The sequence below is a fragment of the Chenopodium album genome, chromosome 12 (genome assembly GCF_948465745.1).
Source record: "Chenopodium album chromosome 12, dcCheAlbu1.1, whole genome shotgun sequence".
NCBI lineage: Eukaryota > Viridiplantae > Streptophyta > Magnoliopsida > Caryophyllales > Amaranthaceae > Chenopodium > Chenopodium album.
In genome coordinates this window covers 9,674,930-9,693,067 of record NC_137845.1, presented here as the reverse complement: position 1 = coordinate 9,693,067, position 18,138 = coordinate 9,674,930, and the positions used below count along the sequence as shown (strand labels likewise).

The window sequence follows — 18,138 nt, the reverse complement described above, 5'->3', positions numbered from 1 at the left end:
GGAGCAAGGAAAGCAACTAAGACATAAAAAGAAGGGGATCATAGTGTTAAGAAAGTAAATTAATCAGCAATTACCACTTTGACAGTGTAAATCCAATTCAACTCTTACAAGAACATGAATATTAAGCACCTTACAATAGAGAATACTCTGATACATTTTGCAGAACTGTGATAAGATAGAATACAGTTGAGAATCAGAAATGTAACACCAACGCGAATGCAAGCATTACTCTATAGGGAGAATTCCAATTTGTGCCTGCATACATAACGAGTGGCGGATGAGTTCACAAAAATGAAGTACAAACATACAACTCAATCATGTTAGAAGTTAAACTCACATTATTTTCCAATTCAGATATTGATCAACAGTAAGAGGTTTTAGACCTCCAAACCAGTTAAGCATAAATATATTTTCGATATCTAGTTTAAAGATCTGGAAGTTGTGGCTCTCTGGCCAATCTGTTCAAAACATTAAGCACTTGTGTTAGCCTTTACAAGAAAACATCAATAATTGAATAGGATAATAAGGGTGTGTGGTAGAGGGGATGTACTTACATATCATCTCAGGATGCTTAGTGAATAAGGCAGACCTTGCATATTCAGCTTCTTTCGAGTCTGCATCAACTAGTTTCAACTGTAAAACCACAGGTCCAGTATGAACAAGTTGTGTATGCAGCAGAACATCATCTACGATTAAAATTAAAATGTACTCTACTATTCTGTATCAGATAAGCGTACCTTTCCTGTAAGAGTAATTCTTGCACAGGTGGGATTTTCAGGATCAGTATTTCCACAAGTCCCAATTGGGTATTCGCTTACTGTTAATGAAGATCGTTGGTCCTTCAGAGCATTCGCAGTGGTGGGATCATATTTTGCCAAGTAGAAGTATGGTATGCCTGTACTTTTACCGGGTAGTCCATCACTAATCGAAACCACATTGCTACATGAACAATTGTAGATACATAATTGTTACAATCAATAAGAATGATAATTTACAAAATCAAGCATCTAACATTGAGTTTTTGTGCCTTATTAATTTGTAATAGAATAATATATCTTCCAATAGCAGAGGAAAAACATCAATTACAACAACGTGAATTTGTGATAATTAGGCTAAAGAAATGTCCATCATATATATTGTACACCCGGGTGTATTGACGGTATTGTCACAAAAGGGAATTTTCTCTGCACACTTACTCAAGTAGAAGAGCTCTAAATGTTTAAATAACAAAATTTGTGTATGGTATACATCATACATGTTACATCTGGGTGTATTATAGACACCTTAAAGAGGGAAAAAGCAAAAATATAGGACGATAGAGATTACCCAAAAGGAGATCCTCCTAAATCGGCGGAAATGGTACTACAAAAACATGAAAACAACACGTTAGCTTCACTTTCAATAGATACTTGACACACTTCAACTTAAAGAAAGCAAGGTAAGATAAAACAAACAGATACTATCAAATGAGCAAACATATTTTGCATCCCAATCTAAATCTAAAGGATCAAAATTTAACGCTTGATCAGCTTTCCAAAAAAGAAAAAAAAAGTCAACGGCTTGATCATATTTTTTTAAAAGTCAAACCCTGAATTTTTAATTTTCAACCAACTCCAAACTCATTCTCTCTAGTCATGTTTAGAACATTTGGATTTATCTCATTCGTTTGTTCTATTACATTCACAAACAGTACCAATTTTTAAATTTATGAAAAAAATATTGTGCATCAAATTGGCTAAAAACTAGATTAATTAAAAGATTGTGAGCTTTATAGTTTAGCTAATTTCCATCCAAAAAAGCTCAGATAAGTACAGATGGATCATCTAATTAACACGGGGGAACAATCTAATACACCAGCATACAAAACACAGAAGATTGTAGTAGTGAACAAATTGATAAAACACTATTAAATTGCACATAAAATATAAGAAAACAGATTGAATAAGATCAAAATTCCAAAATGATGAACAGAGGAATAGGCAGTAGAAACTGACATCTAAATGAGTCAGATTGCAATCAGAAAACATATAGATTGCAATCAGAAAACATATACAAAGTAGGAACATTATACTTGGTGAATCTATTGAAAGAATGAAAGTGGGAAATTTACTTGAGGACACCCCAGGAGTTTTGGGATACCAACCAACGAGCGTAGGCAGCAATGTCAGTGTGGTCTGGTTTGTAGACAGAAAGCTTCAGCAAACGTCCATCAGCACTTACACTCAAATGCAACACAAAAATCAAATATGTTAGCAGAATAGTTGCTCTAATAATTGGAGATGTTCTTGTTATTCTCTTTTTCAACTCCATTTTATTTTTCTGGTAGCAATGCAAGATAGAGGATACTCTCACGGATACGGTACTATTGCTTCCTATAAAAACAACGTTTTGATGGGTAATAGTTTCCTTTTTAAGTAACATTAAATCTTATGGTCTTTAAGTACATATATCTAGCTGTTCATGTGATTTGGTTGCAACTTGCAAGACTTGCTATTTGACATCTCCTCAGATTAAAATATTCTAGCCAAATTCAAATACAATACAAGAACTTACTTCTTCCCATATTAGTTCGGACACTAGTAAGGGCATAGTTTTAGAAGATAAGTTGTGGTTAGGTTACTACTCGGTAAGGATTATAATGGCTGCTCATATTGCAACAACTGCGGATTCAGATGATTTTTTGAGTTGAGTCAAAATTAATCTGGAGAGATGACTGCTAAATCTGTTCACTCTTTCCAATCCAAATGGGGAACCGACATCAATATTCATGTAAGGATGGCTCAACAGTTTCGGGAAACAACTATGGACTCTAGGTTTGCTCCTGAAAAGGAAACATTTCGTCGTCTAGAAGATTATGCAAAGGGTTCTGCCAGTCAAAGTTAATCTTAGGAAGCAGAATATCCTGGTATCATGCCATTTTTGCAGTCAGTTTACAGAAGATCAGAAACATCTTTTAGGGACTGAACAATGTCAAGACATTGGAGATCCTCATATCTGAAAGTTATTTTGAAATACAGTATTACAGTCTTCATTTCAGGCCGGATAAGAAATTATATGAGTTTATATTACGCAAGGAAGACAAGCCTAGTAGCTCAAAGAGCATTAGAATCTGAAAGTTTGAAACAGTCTCCCAGGCTCTCTGTAGATTCGTCAAAAATTATAAAATGAGATACGGAGTATTTTGTAGACTTAAGGGTATTTCTGAGAATCCCATGTACTAGGAGCTCAATTGATAGCTTGAGAAATCAAAATGTACCATCTTCAGCACCGAGGAATTCAGTAGAAGATTGTAACCAGCCAACCAGGAAAAACCTAGTGTTATACTAACAGGGTCTTCTCGACTACGATACTTGCTGATGGATCATGGGAAAGAAATAAAAGAAACTGGCTATTGGCCGGGTTTTACTTGAGAATGGGAATATGATTGAGATTGACAAAGAAACTCAATGTCTAATTGCTGCAACACAGCTTCAGACAGAATAATTATTTGCTGTTCTGAAGAGACTACTGAAGAGGAAAGGAGGATGTCAAGATATTCTCAGATTGCAGTTTCTAGACTTTTAGATGTTGCTAAAAACATGCAATTAAGTCCAATGGAAAACGTTAGCATTATCAGAGATTGCTAGTATAGCTAGTAGCATAGAATTTTATTGCAATTTGATCTGCTGTTTTATGTTGTTCTTGCTGTCAAAAAAAAAAAAAAAAAAAAAAGTGCAAACCTTAAACGTCACTTATTTAGAAATAGAAGAAGTGATTAAAGTATATACCAATTGCCATTATATTGCTGTATACCCAATTTAGTACTTGCATGAACTAGATAGTGTATACCACTTTCATAATGTACATACAAATTAGCAGGTTACAAATTACAACAGACAGTATACAGTGATATGCATAGTGACTTTGATCAGAAACAATGTTTTATATACCCTTGACATTTACAATTGAACCAACATGCCTGAATCAGAAACAGAATCGCAATGCATGAATTTACAAAGAGTTTGCCAATTTGTGCCTGCACATACAAAATAATAAAATGAGATTTATGCAGTTCAACTAATTAGAGCTTCATATACACAGAGTACTTATATATTTATCCAGTACTTATATATTTATCCAGAATTATGATTGAGCAAATTCACTCACGTCTTCCATTGTAAATATTGATTAACAGTAAGAGGTTTTGGACCTCCAAACCAGTTAATCATAAATATATTTTCAATATCTAGCTTGAAGACTTGGAAGTTGTGACTCTCCGGCCAACCTATTCAAACATAAACCATTGTGTTAGCATAAAAAAAAAATAACCCAGCCCATGGATAAAAAAAATTTCATTTACCTCAAATATGGAGTAGATAACAGAAAGACTACCTTTCATCTCAGCATGCTTTGCGAACAAGGCAGACCTTGCAAATTCTGCTTCTTTGGAGTCAGCATCAACCAGTTTCAACTGAAAAAGATCACGAAGGCAGTGAATCACATAAGTCTGCACATGTATTTCTGATAAATACTGCAAATAATTACATATTAGACTAATATCCTAATAAGTCATACACGTCCACATGTAATTTACTAATTGTAAACATAGTCTAGCCTTTCAGATTTAACAGCTGCCAAGTTTCGAAGCCAGATTCGAGACTGAATATCTACAACATTACAATCTTACAGATGAATTCACCAAACGCTAAAACCACAAATTACTGAATAAAAGCACACCTTTCCTGTAAGTGTAATTTTTGCACAAGTGGGATTTTCTGGATCTGTTTTTCCACAAGTCCCAATTGGGTATTCGCTGATTGCCAATGAGGATCTTTGGTCCTTCAGAGCATTTGCTGCAGTTGGATCAAGGGTTGTCAAGTAGAAATACGGTACACCTGCACCTTTGCCTGGCTGCCCATCACTGAACGAAACCACATTCCTACATGCAGATTCCAGACACATCACAATGTCAATCAATTGATATGATTCCTAAAATCAATTCAGAAAGAGTTTGTGGGGTTCACAAATTGTAATATAACAATAGCTATCATCTCCTGAAGGATGTATTTGTAAGTTGTAAGGACAAAGACCCTCTCAGCAGTTTAACTACTCGAAGATTAATAGGGGTAAATATTATGTGAAAACAGAAATTTGCTAATGTGTGTTAAATCAATGAAGACATTATTGCCAGCCGTGCCTCAACAACATACAGCACTAATGTGGCAACTGGCAAGTATAAGACTCTCAGCAATTTAATTGATCATGCATAGGTAAAACCTCAAAAACTTGATATGTGGTCCTGTGGATTGTGGAACATATATTGAAATTGATTGACAGACGACATTGATGCCATCACATCGGAAGCACTGAAGGCTCAATCAAACAAGATCATCTAATAAAATTTGATAGCTATTGTAACAAGAACATGAACCAAATGAATGCCATGACATTGAAAGACTATCAGAATCAAACATACAAACAATGCAATATCTGTGATGAGTAAACGTGACACCGATACACAGAACCCAACTTCAGCACTAAAACCCGACACAAATTTAAAAACCATGAAGTGCAAGAGAAAAGAATAACAAAGTTAGGGAAAGAGTGAATACCCAAAAGGTGCTCCTCCCAAATCTGGCGAAATGGTACTGCAAAACAAATGACGAAAATGTTAGTTTAAAACCTCAACAGATTACTTTCACCTTGAATTGAACACATAAACACAATATAAAACCAAAAGATAATACTTTTCAGTTTTGAATTCGAAGAACGAAAAAAATTGCATTTGATTTATCAAGGCCAGCAAAAACAAGTTAGATGGTTCAATTCAATCGTTGTGATGAATGATGATTGAATTAAAAGGATATAACTACTACTTTAGTAAGATGAACGCTAATATTCAAAGTTCTTCTTCAGATGGATGTCTACTAACTTAGTTGGTCAACGTGTTCGAAGACATTGAATTGAATCCAACTATATTACAGTCACTCCCTCTACACACTACAATCCAATCCAATCCAAAAAAACCAGCTTCCCCAAAATTGGTCAACACCAATCTAAGTAATTTGATTCAATTCTTTCATATGATTATATCAATGTCCTCAATCTAAACAAACCCATTTAGAATACAATGATTGAATAAAAACCCAAATAATCAAAGATACGAAATTTAAGGGGTTTTCAATTAAACAATTGCAATCAAACAAAAATTGTAAACATCCCAGTAATCAATTAACAAGAAAAATTGGAAATTGATAGAAAAGAAGAGAAAGAAATATACTTGAGAACACCCCAAGAATTCTGGGAAACCAACCAACGAGCGTAAGCAGCAGCATCATTGGGGTTTGGTTTGGAGAGAGAAAATAAGACACGACCTTCAACACTAAACTGGAAGTGCAACACCATCAACATCAAATATGAGAAGAGTGAGGTTACTTTGAAGATTGGAAATTTTGTCATTTTCATGGGTTCCATTGATAATAAAGAAAGAAGGAGATTGGATTACTTTGTTTTTGTTTTAAAGAGTTGGATTGCTTTTATACAGAAAAGGAATATGATTAAGGTGAGATTAAGAAGTTGATGATAGGAGTTGCCTATTTGAGTGAAATTGGTAAAAGTTTGACATTGCGTTGAAGTGTGCTTTTTCGTGATGTAATTGTAAATCTATTTTGATAAATTTGATGATAAGAGATTGTTATTTGGTGCCTAATTGAGGGTTTAAAGCAAAAACTTTTAATTCGTGTATGAGATGCTAATTGGTAGATAATAATGGATAACGGTAATGAAATTTAATTAAAATGTGATTTTAATTGAAAATATCATGGTACTTGTTGCTTATTTGATTGAAAAGGGTATTGGAGGCATGCATTGCATTCTGTTGAAGTGTGATCTTGCGTGATGTGATTGCGATTCAAAGGATAAAAAAAGATATTATTTGATGCTTGAACGCTTAAATTTAATGAATAAAAGAGAGACTACTATTCTTAAACTTTTCCAATGAAAAAAAAAAACAATTCTTATGACCAATTACTTCGTATTTCATAAGTTGTGCAATATATCACGAATGAAGTTATATTAGAGTATACACAATAGCTGGTCAAATCATTCATCTTCATTTTAAAAAGAAATGTGCACTGAAAACATTTAAATTGATCATTTTATGTATATGTAGGTTGATTTGTATTTGGGCAAAGAATACTACCACTTGACTTTAATGCCAAATACTAAATAGTGAATACTTAATAAGTTTAAGTTCATTATCGTATTGAGCCAATTTGACAAGGTAATCAAGATCTAGATCAAATAAAAGTTAATCGAGTAATTTGATCTAGATTTATAGTAGTATTAATCGAGTAATTTGATACTTTTGGGATCAAACCCCATTAGAGATTTTTAGTGGAGGGAATTCCGAATTTTCTTACCTTTCCGGCTTTCCCCCGCTCTCATAGGGCCTACCTTGTTAACCCAAACACCTGTGTGAGATTCCGATCCAATAAAGCCCTTACCGAGTGCTCTGTAAGTTTACGGAGTTTATAAGTCAATTTTGTCAATGCCGGACGCAGGAGGGAACAGAAAATTCTTCTACAGCAGCGTACCGTGTAACGGCCGGTGACTTTTTCAAGTTAACGACCACTCTGCTGTCTCTGCATTCCACCACTCTCTCTCCTTTGACCAACCTCTTTCCAATACCTCAGCTGTTTTCCAACGCCATCTCCAACTCCATCTTCATCTTCATCTTCATCTTCGTCTTCGTCTTCTTTGCAGATCATTTGCAGAAGAACAACTCCAATTCCCAGAAAACCATCAAACTACAATGGGGTTGTTTTCAATGGCATTCGCCGGCGGCAGTTTCATCCTTCTCGGAGCTTGGGAATCTCTCTCCTCTTCCTCCCAACCACCGCAGCAACCACCCAATAACCACCGTCGATTCTCCACAATCACCCTTATCTCCGCCGCATCTCTCTCTCTCCTCTTCATCATCAACTCTCTTCTCTCCTTCTTCGACGCTATTTCTTCCTCTGACAAAATCGGTTCTACTCTTCAAATTCAGGTACTCGCGATTTCTTCCCTTTTCTTCATGTTTTCTCTTCTGGGTCTTTGTAATTTCTTCTCTAAATCGCTCAATTTCCCTTTTTCTTTACTCAATTTGATCCTTCTATTTGCTTTTCTCGAGGAATTTCTCCTTTTTCATCTCCATTTGAAGGATTCTGATGGAATTGAGAATCGTTACTATGATTTAATGCTTGTTCCGATTGCAATTTGTGTGTTTTCTACTATGATTGAATTGATTTCCCCAAATTCCGGAATCCCTAAATTGGGTCGTGGGTTAGGGTTAATCTTGAAGGGTACTTGGACTGTGCAAATGGGGTTTTCGTTTTTTTCGGATTTGATTGCGAATAATTGTGCTTTGCATTATAAGAGTAGAGGGAATTACACGATTAATTGTAATGGTCATATGGATACTCATCGTGGTGGGGCGATTGCTGTGCTTTTGTTCAATTGTCATCTTGCTTTCCTTGTTACTTCGATTTGTGTGGTGTATTCATGTTTTGGAAGAAGGTTTGTTGCCGAGGGTAATTACTCGAGTTACCGTCCTCTCGGTGTTGAGGTGCTAAGGGTGGAGAATCAAGGGACGTTTACTTTGGATTCGGATTCCGATGATGGTGGTAATGATGTGGTTAAACAAGAAGATGGTAGTGCAGGGTTGAGAAGGGAGAATGGTGGTGCTGTGGAGTTGGGTGTTAATGGTCATGGCTCTCATTCAGTGAGTTAGGTAACTTGGTGTTCGACTGCTTGTATGAGTAAACGAAAAGAATTTCTTCCTTTGATGCGAAAGATCGAAGATTACATGTAGATTATGAAGGGAGTTACAAGGAGTAGGAACGGGAAATATGCCTTTGAATTCCAGGAAAATAGCTGTGGTTATCCATCTTTGTATCAGGTGATTATAGTTATGAGTGTTATGAAGTATTCACATTCATTCTTTGCTAGTGCTTTTGGATCTTCTTCAGCCATAAAAATGTGTTGTTTGTATATTATGAACAAAGAAAGCTTAAATATTATAGTTCTATGGAATTATACTTTCTATTGTGGCATAATTCTTGTTAAGTGTGTATAGCTGTTCAATTCAACGATTACTTTGATTTTTCATGTTTGGTGTATCATCAGCAAAACATTTTTTGATGTTTTGTTTCATGATATGGAATATGTGGAAAGATCACAATGTTTGATGTTATTCCCTTGCGCGTAAGAACACATTTGCCATTTTCCCCCCTGCTGTAATTGTTGCTTTGGGCAGCTTGACTCTCTTTTATAAGCCTGAGCTTTGGGTGACTTGCCAATCTTATAATGTGAATTGAATCACAGCTAGTCATCTTGCTATTTTCGTGTTATGATGGATGGTGTCATGGCACTCTAATTTTGAGCAGTGTTGATATTACGATACACCTGTTACATGTATCCTCTGATTCCATCTGTTTCTGCTGTTCTGTTAACCCAATTGCCTTGTCTTGCTGCAAGCGTTGCTTAAGAAATTTAGTCATGCACTTTCATGTGCTCACAGTTTCTCACGATGCCACTGTTTCTGTTATTAGTTTCCTGTTTGTTCCAATCACCTGTCTGTCAGTCTGTCTGATGTAGAGGATTATATTTGGTAACAAGATCAGCTTAGAGCGAGAGAAAAGCTGATAAACGATAACTTTATGAACTGTTTTCATCAATCAAGTCACTACTACTCTAGTGTATTGATAAACTGGAACTTTATACATCATTTTCATCACCCAAATCACTCCTACTCTTGTGAAATCTACACAAAATTATATACACAAGCAAACTGAATGTACTTAATATAGCTAGTAGCCAGTAGTACTTATCCAGCCTTGCTTTCGACATATCATCTGAGAACCAACTCTGCTTTCCTCCCCTTGTACTGAAGATCTCAATCAAAGATATCATCATAGCACTAAGGAAACTGCCTACTCCGAACACACTAGTATACAGGGCTATTCCCATTGTCCTCATTTTAACAGGGACTTCACCATAAAAGAACTCTTGCATTCCCACAACAGTGAAGATGTCTGATATGCCTAGTAATATGTATTGTGGTAGCAACCAAAATATAGTCAATGATGGAGTTCTGAGTCTCTTCTCTTCTACCAAGGCAGCAATCACCATGGCAATGATAGAAAGGACCATTCCTGCTCCCATTCTCTGCAGGACGGTTATTCCCTTCTCATTTCTGGTGATAACTTGTGTACATGGAACGAGAATCTTGTCATACAAGGGCATCAGGAGGATAATTGAGACAGTAATGGCTCCTTGGAGAGTCGCTGGTGGTATCTTGAACTTGGTGCCTATATTTCGTTTCATCGTCATGCCTTGTTTGGTGAAGAATGTGGCTGGTTGTTGGAAGATCACAGCAAACAGCAGCAACATGGTCCAAATAGGTAAGAGCCTTAGTGATACCTTAATATTGTCAGAAAGCTGAATTCTTTTACTGGGTTTCTCATCAACTTCCTTGGTTCCTACTAACTTTTGGCTTGAGATTTGATTTTCCTGCAGCCTTTAAGATATAGAGGAAAAAAGACCATTACTGTTAGAAATTCTGTTTTGTTGAAAGGAAAAATGAAAGATGCTTTGATTTATCAAGTGCAAGTACCTATTAATTACAACGTAAAAATCTTTTTGATTGTTCAAGTTAATGCATTCTGTTGAAATAGAAGAAACTTACTCTAACTCTGGAACATCGACTTTGCGATGAGTTTCACCGATGCCACAGTTGAATACCCTTGATATAGCAGCTTTTAGACCATCAACCGTAGTCTTGAACGGATTAGGATTATCAACCTTGTGATCATTAGTGAAATTAAATGTATAGCTTCTGGTGCCGCTGGAAAACAAGATGATAGACGCGATCATGGCTAAGGTAGGAACTGCAAAGCCTAGAGACCAGCCTAAAGTGTCTTGGATATATGACATTACAGAGACTCCCAAGAGGCTGCCGCTGCAAACACCAAAGTACCACCAAGTGAAGAATAGGGTCCTTTTACTGGATTTTTTAAGGTCTGTTTGATCAGTGGGCAAGTCTTCTTCCTCTCCGAGTTGATCCGCTCCAAAGGCTTGCAAGGAAGGGTTGTAGCCTCCTTGGCCGAGTGATATTAAACAGAGTGACCAAAACATGAATGCGTTGGAGATATTCTTGTTCACTGGCCATGCCCATTCGAATGTAGTTGATGTTAATGCTGCAAGGCCCTATAAGTAGGGGCAAAGGAGTAGTAATAAGTAAAGGCTTACCAAAACAAAAAGGGAAAGGAAAAAAAAAAAAAAAGAAGGGGGTGGGGAAGTGAAGCAACTCCAAGCAAAAGATGTTAATTGTAGAATTCTTGATTTTTTTTTTTTTTTTTTTTTTTTTTTTTTGAAACGGAATTCTTGATAATTAAAAGTGGGTTTTAAGTCGAATCAATACTAACTCACAGGTTGTATTACTTCAGATGAACATTTTTATTAAGGCGGTTGTTGGTCGAATCTCCGATGTATTTAGATTTAAGGTATCATGTAATTGTGCTAGAATTTTTTATTTCTCTGGAATTATATAAAAGTGCCGCTTGGCCATGTATTAATGATGTAAAAAAAAAAAGGACGTTTAAGGAGTATTTAATTAGAATAATTGAGGGTTTAATAATTAAAGATGTTCTATAATTGTGAAATGAAAATGAAATCAAATGAGAATTAATAGGAAAATGATTTTGACACTCTAAAAATTGATTTTGACAGCTTCATTATGAGTTAAAAAAGTTTGTGTTCTACTTATCAGGAGTAACAAAATCATCTTCCAAACTTCTGCAATGGTATATAACGCCGTAACGGAGTATATGGTAAAAGCTAAAAATAACCCGATTCTTTATACTCGTACAACACATAATAATATTTGTTCAAATAAATGATAAAAGATTGATATTGCAAGATATCAATTATTTATTGAAAGCAACTAGTTTGATTGGTTAGTCTCTACTCTCTAGGGTACCACTTTTTTTTTTTTTTTGACACACTCTAGGGTACTACTCAATATTGGTCAAATTCTATCTACATTATCTACATTATGCCTTTTATAGTTTTATAGCACTATATGTACCCATAAAAAAGTTGGTAGAACACATTTGCAATTCGTCAGGGTAACAAATGAAAGTGCATTTTGCCGTGGAAACCACCAAGGTACCAACATCTGACATTCTGTATGATGTATTGATGTGAAATTGTGAATCCATACATTTATTTTAATTTTATATTTTTAGGTAACACCTTTGTAGTATTATTATAGAGGAGATTTCTTATCATAATTGAAAAATAGTTCTTTAACTTCTAAAAATATGGTAGGTTGATAGGATTTCACTTTAAATCTTCTCCAATACACATGGAAGAACTCTATATTTGTATTGCATTCAATTCACCAAGATAAAAACCAATCGATTTACATGGATGGGTGTTTGCTTAATTAGTAATTATCACACACAAAATAGCCAAAGTACTTAATTCAACGAATAAGGCAAAATATGAGTGGCATTTCATAAATCCTCAAAGCTTATCTATTACATACAACTACAAGCGAATCCGAGGGGACATTTGGCATTGTATTATCAAAAATTTCTCGCCAAAATTACTTTCTAAAAAATAAATCATTGTTATATAAAAATAAAGTTTGCATCTAAATTACGAGTTTTTTTATATAAAATTTAAAGTGAACTTGCTAAAATATCAACTTGCACTATTTTTTTTTTTTTTTTTTTTTTTGACGAGAACTTGCACATTATAACTATAACATATATTATATTAACTTTCACATGTTTTTATTGTTTTTAATACTCATATTTCATGTGTTTTAATGTCCGGTAAATCGATTCATTATTTTCTTTTTTTTTTATATAATCATATTGTTATTATAATTATTCAACATCTATGCATTGCATGTGGTCTAACCTAGTTAGTACCTAAACTTATATATACCGCGTCACTTTTAATTCATGACGACTTAAACATCTCTTAGCTCCCATCTACCATCCTATTGCCATATGGATGCGAACATGAGCCAAAAGTCCCAAGACGACCAAGGTATTATGGCTGTATATGTTACCATCCTATAGCTACACTACACCTTTAGATCACAACTCACAAGGATTGTATATAGAGAGGGTAATAGAGCAGCAGATTATGTTGTTTCTTTGGGCCATTTTATACAAATTCATCAAGATATTGATCCGTTTATGGATAGTAAATTTTCTTTTTTTATTTTCTGATAAGTTAGGATATAGTCTTGAGATAATATTATTCTAACTTCTTGTTCACCTTTCCATTTAAAAAAAAAAAAAAAAAAAAAAAAAAAAAAAAAAAAAAAAAAAAAAAAAAAACTCACAGGATTGCATAGTTATACGTATATTTATAGATGAGAACTTACCAGAATATAGAATAACGATGATACCAATATTGTTGAGTAGTGATCCCATAAAGAATCAGCAAGAGGAGCCACCAATAGTGGCATAATAGATGTAAGCCCACACCAACTATTTACAGTTTTAGCTGCTGCTGAATTGCTCATATGTATAATATCTGTAAGATATGTCACCAAATTTGATGCTACCCCTTTGAATGCAAATCTCTCCATGCCCGCAATCACTGTAAATACGCACATGCACATGCACGTTGTAATGAATCAAATAAGATAACAAGCCAATTCATATGATATTATCTAGACATGATTTGAGAACTTATGAATAAATTGAAGAGTACCATGAATATTTCACAAATCATATATATTACTCGTAAAATTAAACATTGTAACACACAAAGATTAATAATTTTGCATGCATTATCCAAGTAAATGCATGTTATTTTAAATTTGGTCTTTTTGTAAAAAAACTAGCTTATACAAGTGTGAAAAACTATCTTATTAAAAAATATTGTAAGAAACTACCTTTTAAACAAACAATGGATGTTGTAATAAAAATCTACCTTATAAAACAATTAATGTTGTAAAAAGTTACCTTTTGCTGAATAATTGCATTGAATAAAAGACGTTTAATGACCCATTTTCAATCATTTTCTCTCCTTTTCCCACCCAATTTCTTCATAGCCCTCTTATAACCCCTAATTCCCCTTCTCTTTCATTGTTAAATTAAAGCACATGGTATCAATTTACAACATTTAGATTTATAAGGTACTTTCTTACAAAAAAAATAAAAAATAAAAAATAAAATTATAAGGTAGTTTTACACAAAATTTGATGTATATAATAAGGTAATTTTTCACAAAAACTCCTTTAAATTTTAAAAGTTGTGCCATTGAGATGAAAATAATAATGAATAATTGATAGAGTAACTAACATACCTATAAGCATGATACATGGTTTGTTGAGGGCTCTAGATTTCTGTCTTCCTGCCATGTAGAAAGAGAAGTAAAGAAGAATAATATAACTACAATAATGTGGTAGAAATTACCAAAAACCTCCAATTAATAGCTAGCAATATCATCATTAATCTTTTCTGAATTTCATGAAAACAATTAAGACTCTTAAGCTTTGGTAGCCAAAGTTTCCATTATATATTTGTTGTGCGCACGTATACTGTACCCATTATTGATCATGAAGCACAATGTGTAAAGTTTTTTTGTTTCCTTATGTTTTAATGGGGTTATTAGACATGCCACTAATAATAAACTTTATGTACACATTTTTCTTTTCCATTTTTGGTGACATGGATACTTATATTTGGGGTGCAGGGGTGGGAAAGGGGTTCATGATGATATATGAGGACTGAGGAGGTATATATAAAAGTAATACGTAGTACTTGCATATAAACTATAAATTAAACAAGCTTCTAATTGCGATATATTGATATTGGAAAGAAAACTTCTACTTCCGTTTCATATTTTGTTGCAACTTTGAAATATTTTATCTCTCAAATAATACCCTCAAAGTTGCAAAAATTATAAAACGGAGGTAGTATACAAATTGGAGGAGATTATATGTTCTCTTTTATCTTCCAAAAATTAGGGATATAAATTTAGATAACTTTTCATAAGGGTGATAATTGTTATGTTTTAATTAAGGCTATTTAACAAGCTAAGTTGACTACTTGAGTTCGCCATACAGTTACATAAAAGTTCAAAAATGTTTATACATGTGAACATTAGGCAAAATCGTAACAACCTAAATGTTTTTATTTATTTATTTATTTATTTTTTCACATTGAACAACCTATAACTAACTATAGGTTGTTTGATGTGAAAAGAAAAAAAAAAAAAAAAAAAAAACTCTACATGTTAGTTAACTTTTTTTTTATTTTTTTATTTTTTATTTTATTCAGACTCTATATGTTAGTTACTATAACTAACGTATTTCTCATATATAATCGTAACTTGTGTATATGTTTCATTGTTCATGCACCACACGCAAGCGTGTGAGGTATACTTGCTATCACATAATTTGTGTTTGCACCGGTGTGTGGCACAAGTTGAAGTGTGAGATGCACACACCAAGTCATGTGTTCGTATGCTCCTCCACACTTCAATACATGTTGTTAGGTCATCATGGTTTCAATTCAACCTAAGTGAGAAAGTGTTTTAAGTTGTCATGATATAGTAAAATATTTGCGTGCATGATCACATTGTCCACCTTGTAAACCTAAAAGATAATAAACAATTTGAAATGTGTTGTAAGAACGAAAGCTAATTGGCTTGTTTTTCTTATTAACTTGATAGTTGAATGACATGTCATTTCGCTTAATAAAAAAAAACCCTTATCTAACTTTTAATGTTGTTATTGTAAAATGATTATTGAACTTGGAAGAGTTGTAAGCTAACCCTTGATTTTTTTATGGTGAAAAGAAAAATGATTGAGTTCTTATATATTAAATAAAAGGATAAGGGTGAAAGATGAATAAAAGTAAAGGTGATATGCATGTTTTTTGCATTCTTTTTTCCTATAGAAAATTACTAATGTTGGATTATTATATCAAATAAGGTGATACAATGCATATTGTAACGATTGACAATCATGATTGTGTTTTTTTTTGAAGATTATTATCCTTAACCAAACTACCTTTCGATCTACCAATAATATCATCATAAAACAAGAATGATAAGGATCGGAGTACGTATTATCCTTCCAATTCTTGCTTGATAGCCTACATCACAACACTAATTATTTGATGCATAATAATATGTCGAACTCCAAGCCAGAAAAAAACATGATTAAAGTAGTTTATGTATCGACTACTTAGCATATATAGTGGAAAATTTTAATTTTGCATCTTTCAAGTATGAGGTAATGGGATCAAATTTAATGAGGCTCTTTGAAGTTGAGACTCCCCCCCCCCCCCCCCCCCTCCTCTTGTTCTAAAGGATCTTATTTACTAACTTAGCCCCCCCTCCCGCCGTTTGACTAACTCAGAACAGGGTAATCTGTTTAAATTTTGTCCCAATAGGACCTTCTTACCATAAAATAAAGAAATTTCACTTATAACATTCGGTTGGTTTTTCTTTTTAAGACTAAATCCACAAATAAAGGAAGGTTAATTAGGACAAGCAATAAAACAACTTTCATATTCCATTGTTGTATATAACACAAGGCTAGGTTTTATTTCAGACCCTAACATGTGGGGGCTTCATCAACTTGATATGTACGTCTTTCCTTTTGCTTTTAATTTGTCCACTTCATTTCCCATAAAAAACATACGACATAGAAGGAAGTGCACTAGCTACTTGATTGTTTTAGTGGACATTCTAATGAGTTTTTCCTCATTAAAACTAGTGGGGAGATCGATGTAAAGTGTAGTTTACTTCATCCTTCTTACTTATACTTTGAGTTTAAACAGTTACGTGTTACAGAAAATATTTGCAGACTATCCTAGTTATTTGATCAATGTAATACACATTTGTAGCAATTTTTTTTTGGTATTATTGACGGTTACATTGAGAGACTACACATACACAAAAGTAGAAAAAATAATTAAGTAAAACAATCTAATTAATAATAGAGTATATAATGATGATTCATACATAGTACGGATTAATTAGTAAATTTAACAATAATTAAATTGTAATTTGGTTGTTAATCTTGTTGTCTCGCGAGTTTCTCTCCATGTGATAAGATAATAAGTTTTTTCACAATGTAGTTGCAGAACATATGTATACGTTGAAATTATGATTACAAAGATGAGAGGGGAAAGAATCACATTAACAAGCTTGTATTCAATCCATTAAAAAACGTACTCCCTCCGTCCCCGAAAGAACGACCAATTTGGCCTAATTTTAGTTCCAAAAAGAATGACCCATTTGCATTAAAACACCCACCAATTTGCAACAATATTTGTGCAAAATTAGCTTCCCCATATAAAAATTTAATTTTCCATGTAATTTTATTACTTTCTCTCTCTATTTTTTTACAAAAACCATGTAAATTTATCTTTTCAATATACTTTTACTTCTTTTTATTTAACTTTCTTAATACCCGCGTAATCAACCCAAATGGGTCGTTCTTTTGGGGATGGAGGGAGTATTATATAACAATATACATATAGTGCAAAACTAAGATAAAGGTAAGGAACATGATCCCATAATCATTAGATCATGCTAACTTTTACCCACTAAATCCACTACCCTTAAAATTCTACTAATAACACAGACTAATCACTTAATAGAGCATATTTCTATACATTAGGAGTTAGGTAACCAGTAATAATTTAAAGCAAATATTCCAACAATATATATATATATATATATATATATATATATATATATATATATATATATATTGCCGTATCAGAAAAGCTCAATCACAAAACTCTCAGTTAGTTTGTCTTAACAAGTAAGTACATACGTACATAAGGGCCTGTTCATATTTACTGAACTGAGCTGAACTGAACTGAACTGAACTGATTGGAACTGAACTGAACTGAACTGAACTGATTGGAACTGAATTGAATTGAGCTGAAATGAATATTTTATGTGAGAGGGAAATTAAGAGCTGAACTGAACTGAACTGAACTGAACTGATTGGAACTGAACTGAACTGAACTGAACTGATTGGAACTAAACTGAACTGAACTGAACTGAAATTAAGTAAATGTGAACAGGCCCTAAGTACATTACTTGCTCACGATCATTTTTATC

The 18,138-nt window shown here is 33.6% G+C and overlaps 4 protein-coding genes across 4 annotated transcripts; 1 reads left to right on the top strand and 3 right to left on the bottom strand.

The window, feature by feature from the left end:
- Window positions 1-91: 91 nt before the first annotated feature.
- LOC145570817 (uncharacterized) lies at window positions 92-2,310 on the bottom strand. The gene is made up of 6 exons (XM_081629948.1): window positions 2,111-2,310; window positions 1,327-1,362; window positions 738-939; window positions 555-633; window positions 338-458; window positions 92-255 (listed from the first exon to the last, which is right to left on the bottom strand). Exons 1-6 carry the CDS (start codon window positions 2,308-2,310, stop codon window positions 231-233), a joined length of 663 nt encoding a protein of 220 aa, XP_081486074.1. The 3' UTR covers window positions 92-230.
- Window positions 2,311-3,754: 1,444 nt separating this feature from the next.
- LOC145571906 (uncharacterized) lies at window positions 3,755-6,531 on the bottom strand. Its single transcript, XM_081630934.1, has 6 exons — window positions 6,260-6,531; window positions 5,592-5,627; window positions 4,717-4,918; window positions 4,372-4,450; window positions 4,147-4,264; window positions 3,755-4,015 (listed from the first exon to the last, which is right to left on the bottom strand). Exons 1-6 carry the CDS (start codon window positions 6,451-6,453, stop codon window positions 3,991-3,993), a joined length of 654 nt encoding a protein of 217 aa, XP_081487060.1. The 5' UTR covers window positions 6,454-6,531; the 3' UTR covers window positions 3,755-3,990.
- A 608-nt stretch (window positions 6,532-7,139) lies between these two features.
- On the top strand, window positions 7,140-9,129 carry LOC145570281 (uncharacterized). Its single transcript, XM_081629319.1, has one exon. It carries the CDS (start codon window positions 7,793-7,795, stop codon window positions 8,750-8,752), a length of 960 nt encoding a protein of 319 aa, XP_081485445.1. The 5' UTR covers window positions 7,140-7,792; the 3' UTR covers window positions 8,753-9,129.
- Window positions 9,130-9,581: 452 nt separating this feature from the next.
- Window positions 9,582-14,628, bottom strand: LOC145570280 (protein NRT1/ PTR FAMILY 5.9-like). Its single transcript, XM_081629318.1, has 4 exons — window positions 14,356-14,628; window positions 13,427-13,644; window positions 10,709-11,229; window positions 9,582-10,540 (listed from the first exon to the last, which is right to left on the bottom strand). Exons 1-4 carry the CDS (start codon window positions 14,408-14,410, stop codon window positions 9,739-9,741), a joined length of 1,596 nt encoding a protein of 531 aa, XP_081485444.1. The 5' UTR covers window positions 14,411-14,628; the 3' UTR covers window positions 9,582-9,738.
- Window positions 14,629-18,138: the final 3,510 nt, after the last annotated feature.